The sequence below is a fragment of the Miscanthus floridulus genome, chromosome 1, assembly GCF_019320115.1.
Source record: "Miscanthus floridulus cultivar M001 chromosome 1, ASM1932011v1, whole genome shotgun sequence".
NCBI classification, from domain to species: domain Eukaryota; kingdom Viridiplantae; phylum Streptophyta; class Magnoliopsida; order Poales; family Poaceae; genus Miscanthus; species Miscanthus floridulus.
The window spans coordinates 110,147,487-110,153,486 of NC_089580.1; the positions used below are offsets into that span (position 1 = coordinate 110,147,487).

Below are 6,000 nucleotides of genomic sequence, written 5' to 3' on the forward strand. Positions count from 1 at the left end.
AGAAGTATTAATCAAGAAACAGTTTGTTCAGTACCAAGGCCTTTTCAGTTATGATATTGTTTCATCTATATTGAACTATATTCAAGAGGTAACTACAAAGTAGTGAACTTATCAGTGTTAATTCATCCCTTGTTCAGGGTGGTTTGCATCGTTATATCTTCTTATATGTCACTTCATTGCAGGATTTATACGATACATTCTTTTTCATCGTGGATATGTCCATCTTACAACAGAAGCATAATAATTGTATTAGTTTAACAGCTTGATAAATTGGTATTCACATAATTGTTATTAATGAATTTCTCTACCCTGTTCTGGTGTCCTTAGACAAATTACAGCCTTCCTATTAACTTGCTTTCTTAAATATGTATTTCACATATGCTGCATGATATTTGTGTAATACATGATATTCTTTCAACCTTATGATGTTAGCTAAGTGTTTTCCATATTGTATATTCAAACTATGTTGAGTCAAAGGTGCAGATAAATGATCTTGCAATATCTTCCTTGTATTTTAATACTTTTGGCCTAATAATCACTCTTCATTGTGGATTTCTGTTTGATCAACATGAGTGCTTAGTTCACATCATGTCATGTCTAATTTTATCATCAGATCACAACTGTGATGCCTTGTCACTTTATACAGCTTCAGTGCTGCTTTAAACTTTAAAGCTGTTAGTTCTAGCCCTACTATTTTACTGAAGCATTAATTCCATATGTAGTGATAAGGTGGAGTCAGATTCCATTCTTGCAAAATCCCTCAATGCCTTACATTATGGTGTTAAAAATATTCCAGATTTTTTAAGGTTGACTATAATAGTACTACTGATGCTTTTTTTTATCAGGGTGATGAAAATGTTGGGGTTGCACTTTTGACTTAATCTGTTCTAATGGCTTCTGACATCCTTTTGTACCAGGTGAATTATTAACAGCTCATTTAGGTAGCATGAATGCAACATTTCAATTCAGCTGTATTTATTCCCTTGTTTTTCTCACCTCAATATGAACAATGGCTTACTTGAATGATCGCAGTCCGATCTGGTACCTGTTGGTGAAGATCAAACACAACATTTGGAATTAACTCGTGAAATAGCTGAGCGTGTAAATAATCTTTATGGTGGAAGAAAGTGGAAGAAATTGGGAGGGTGAGATAAATTTTTTTGTCCCGCCTTTTGCAGTTCCAGTAGTAGTTTGTCTTTTCATGACAACTCATTTATATTTTTTGCTTGGCAGGAGAGGGGGTTTGCTATTTAAGGTGTGCAAAATGTCATGCATATACACAATTTCACATCCTTCTAAGTTATCTATGCTATACTTAGATTAGAGTACCTTCTGGTTTGATTGTTTAGGTTCCTGAAGCTCTTATTCCTCCAGCAGGGGCTCGTGTTATGTCCCTAACTGATGGTCTCTCCAAGGTGATTAACAATACTGCTAGATATGCATTTAATTTTTGAATTATGTTCTGAGCTGGTTCATATTTTTCTACTTACCTGATTACTGTGCTCTATACATGTACTGTGCTGACTTCTGTTTTGGTGACAGATGTCCAAGTCTGCTCCTTCAGATCAGTCTCGTATTAACCTTCTTGACCCAAAAGATGTAAGGATCTAAGGATAGTGCGTTAGCCGAGCAGCGGAGGATGGCGGAGATTCTTCAGTACATGCAAAGTCTTGGCGCCGCTACGGGTGTAGTTCCGCCACCTTCGCTATTTGCAATTGTGGTTGTAGATGATGGAGCACTTGGATTACTTGTGAACTTATTTGTGATATATTGTGAGACATGTGACGTTTGTGATATATATGTGACGTTTGTGATATATATATAGTGTTGGTGATATATATGTGTTGTTGATGATATATATGTGATGTTGGTGATGTTTGTTATATATATCTTCTGTTTGTTTGGATGGGATGTAAAAAACAAATAAAAAGGTTGTTTTAGTCACTTTGCCGAGTGCAATGGTCATGACACTCGGCAAAGTGACGACCTGAGAACATGCCTGGGAACATGCTTTGCCGAGTGCAAAGGCCATTGCACTCGGCAAACATCATAGATTTGCCGAGTGCCACGGGCCAGGCACTCGGCAAAGGTCGCCTGTTTGCCGAGTGTCTTGCTGGTGGCACTCGGCGCAGTGGCCACCTTTGCTGAGTGTCTGAGTCAACGGCGCTCGGCAAAGAGGCGACCTTTGCCGAGTGCTTGACCTTGACACTCGGCAAAGCCGTCGTCACAGTGGCGCTCGCCGTCACGGCGACTTTTCTTTGCCGAGTGTCAGATTAGCACTCGGCAAAGGCTTTGCCGAGTGCCCGATAAAGTGCACTCGGCAAAGAGGTCTTTGCCGATCAACTGTTTACCGAGCGCCCTTTGCCGAGTGAAACACTAGGCAAAGGCTTTGCCGAGTGTATATCGGCCTTTGCCGAGTGCCTGGGACACTCGCCAAAGAAGCCGTCTCCGGTAGTGCACCACCACAACCAAAGCCGCCGCCACCACCACCACCACCACCAAAGTCGCCGCCACCACCACCACCACCACGCCACTCGCTGCCAGATCCGGCCGCCACTGGCCGGATCCAGGAGAGGGAGGGCCGGATCCGACCAGGAGAAGAAGGGGAGGGGAGGGCCCGTCGCCAGATCTGGCCGCCACCGGCCGGATCCGGGAGAGGGAGGGCCAGATCCGACTGGGAGAAGAAGGGGAGGGAAGGGCCCGCCGCCAAATCCGGGAGAGGGAGGGCCGGATCTGGCCAGGTGAAGAAGGGGAGGGGAGGGGCACCCATGGGGAAATAAGAAGGGGGATGGGAGGGGTGCCAGCGGGGGAAGAAGAAGGGGGAGGGGTGCCCGCCGGAGAAGAAGAAGGGGGAAGAAGGGCGGGGTGCTTGGGAGGGGCGCTGGGGCCAGTTAATTAAGTAGGATTTTGTCCTTTGCCGAATGTCGTAGATCTGGCCACTCGGCAAAGTTTTTTTCATTTTTTTTCTTCTTCTTTCCTAGAAAAAAAGATTTTATTTCTTGGCCAAGTGCAAAAAAGAAAAAACTCGGCAAACATCCTCTTTGCCAAGTGTTTTTTTGACACTCGGCAAACCGCCTCTTTGTCGAGTGTTTTTTTGCCGAGTGTTTTTAGCGCAGCACTCGGCAAAGAACTTATTCGCCGAGTGCCCGAGGGAATACACTCGGCAAACATAAAAACACTCGCAAATTTGAGAATTCCGGTAATGTATCTACCATCAGAGTCGCTCGGATGTTGCAAGTTGTGATTTGGGACACTGTCTGGTCGAGAGTCAAGACAGCAGATTGGTCGTGAAGACGCGGCTCCAGAGATTCGTGGATGGTGGATGCTGCCAATTGACAAGTGGGAAGCCGACGACCTCGCCGCCCGGGTGGAATGGCGTCGTGGTCTTCCATGTGCGCGTACATACTTCCTCACGAGGCACCGGCGACAGGCAGTGCTCATACCGAGAGCACTATCTGCATTTTTAAATGGGAATTTTTTACTGAGTGTCCTCGGACTTGGTCGAGTTCTTCTCGATATTTTCAAATTGCACTTTTACTAGTGTAAATTTATTCGAAGTTCTTGTTCATGTCCCGGTACTTTTAAATTGCACGTTTAGTTCCTTAAACTTATCCTAAGTTTTCATTTGGATCCTAGCACTTTCAAAATACACACTCAACTCTCTAAACTTGTATTGTTATATGATTACAGTCCATCCCCATCTCGCGTGGCACCGTGTTCATTCACCCAAATGGTGTAGCGCACCAGGGCCGAGAAGCGCGGCGGGCTCAGGAGGGATGTGCAGGCCTAGATTTTTAGGACCTGCTACATCGCTTGGCAGCCCTTTCTGCGCTTGCCTTACTACAGATCCCAGCCGAGCCTTCACGGCGGTTGCAATCAACACCACCGCCGCACTCCTTCCTCTTCCCGGTCGCGCGGGAGCTCATGCTCATTCTCATCATCTCCTCGCATCCAGTTCCCCATACACTCTCCTAGCCTTTATCACCTCCCTCTGCAACAACAGGGTTATTGCTACAACGCAGTAGGTTGAGTGCAGCGTGCAACATGGCGGCATAGGCAGACATGACATAGCCTAGCGTGGCAACGTGTGTGCACACCACACCAACGATGCATGCATGGTGAGGACGGGGGTGTTTGGATGGATGCACCATAATGATACAATAATATAACTTTAAGAACTTTTAGTATGCAATTTATAAATAATGGGACCTAGATGAGAACTCGGAACAAGTTTAAGGAGCCAAAGGTGCAATTTGCATGTGCCCGAACCGATATGAAAACCCGAGATAAGTTCAGAGAGCTAAATGTGCAATTTTAAAGTACCGGGACCTTAAGAAATACAAATTTGAGGACCAACAGTAAAATGTACTATTTTTTAAATAGCTATTTTGGTCCCTCAGTTATATGGCCGAATCTTAATTTCGTCTTTAAACTTTTAAAATGGTCATTTCAGCTCTCAAACTTTATGTCAGCCCTCAAACTTTATTTTTTAAGTTTGGTTTCATCCTAGAACCATTAAATTGATCATTTCAATCCTTAAACTTTGCATTTTAGCTTAATTTTATCGATCAACTTTGAACATTTCGGGACCGGAATGAAATGCACTTGATAGTTCATGAATGAAATCGAGTCCAAAGTACCATGTTGAGAACCAAAATGGTCACTTTAATAGTTCTATGATAAAACTAAGCCTTAAAATAAAATTTTAGAACTAAACGGCCATTAAAAATTCTTGAATAAAATTGAACCTCACATGATAACATTAGGATAAAAATGGCTATTCCTTTTTTTCAAGAGAAAATGCATATGTATATAGGACAAAGAGAAAAAAACAATTTGACTGTGGGTTAATTCTCAATGTAGCTCAGCTAAAAAACAAACCAATTTTTTTTCATTTTTCTCGGTAAGTAGCTTGGACGGATGGACCGAACAAACACGGTTAATTTTAAAAAGTTGTCATTCCTTGTGCCGGAACGTTTCTACTTTATAAACTCTCAACCTTCAAAATATAAAGGACGTGGCTAGTGCTCGGACATCCCGTCGAACGCGTGCATCCGCGTAGCCCACCTCTGTCGGCCCCCGCACGCGCACCCTGCCCTGTCGCTGTGCCCACACGACTCCTTCCCAGCGACCCTGCTTCTCTCTCTCCGCGCGGACCCAGACGCGCCATGCACCACGACCGCCGGCACCCGGCTCGCCGCGCCCGATCCCTCAAAGCCCATGACTCTCTGAATACACCTCTGAAACATACGTCTGAAATAGATGAAATATTTGAAACATGTGTGTGAAACATATACAACATGTAGATAAAACATTTGTAACTTGCAACATGAAAACACTTACTGCAACATAAGACTGAAACAACTAAAAACTATTGGAACTTACTCTTGCAACATGTGTGTCGGGTTCATAAACTCGGGGTCCCTTATGGACCGGCTTCCCAACTAAGGCTCAGCCCAGCAGACAACGTTGCGAACAACACGCAACTCCTGGGCCAGCCCAAAAACCTAACGACAGGCCAAAAGGGCGATCCAATCTCCGACCGGAAGGCCTGACCAAAAAGGAACGGCGCCCGCTTCCGACTCAGACCCACCTCTCCGACTGGAAGGCCTCGCTTCTGACTCTGGCCCACCTCTCCGACCGGAAGGCCTGGTCGATGAGGAACAGCGCTCGCTTCCGACTCCGACCCGCTTCTCTGATCGAGGATACACCGAACCTCTGCTTACTTATCTTCTCCGACTGGTGTAGTCGGAGCCGACTAGGACCAACTGACCGGGGACGACCGCTCGGTAAAGACCCAGGCAACGAGCGGAGCGAGTAAGACTGGGCACTCAAAGTCAATTCGCAATACCGAGGACCGTATCCTATGCACCTGTGGGACAGTACCAAAAGGACGTGTCAGAAGGGTGCCCTGCAACCTTCTAGGCATGTCAGAACCCAAGCAGTATTGTGGGCACCGACATTTTGCCCTACAGTGTTATGGGCGCCATCAATTCCTGT

General features: G+C 45.2%; 1 protein-coding gene across 1 annotated transcript; it reads left to right on the forward strand.

Moving 5' to 3' along the window:
* The first annotated feature begins 851 nt into the window (after positions 1-851).
* LOC136461338 (tryptophan--tRNA ligase, chloroplastic/mitochondrial-like) lies at positions 852-1,611 on the forward strand. The gene is made up of 5 exons (XM_066460677.1): positions 852-917; positions 1,033-1,145; positions 1,234-1,255; positions 1,350-1,415; positions 1,543-1,611. Exons 1-5 carry the CDS (start codon positions 891-893, stop codon positions 1,609-1,611), a joined length of 297 nt encoding a protein of 98 aa, XP_066316774.1. The 5' UTR covers positions 852-890.
* The last annotated feature ends 4,389 nt before the right edge of the window (positions 1,612-6,000 follow it).

Coding starts and splice junctions, on each gene's coding strand:
- LOC136461338 (XM_066460677.1), top strand. CDS start 891: ATGGCTTCTGACATCCTTTTGTACCAG. Junction 918..1,032: donor CTGACATCCTTTTGTACCAG/GTGAATTATTAA, acceptor GAATGATCGCAG/TCCGATCTGGTACCTGTTGG. Junction 1,256..1,349: donor GAGGGGGTTTGCTATTTAAG/GTGTGCAAAATG, acceptor TTGATTGTTTAG/GTTCCTGAAGCTCTTATTCC.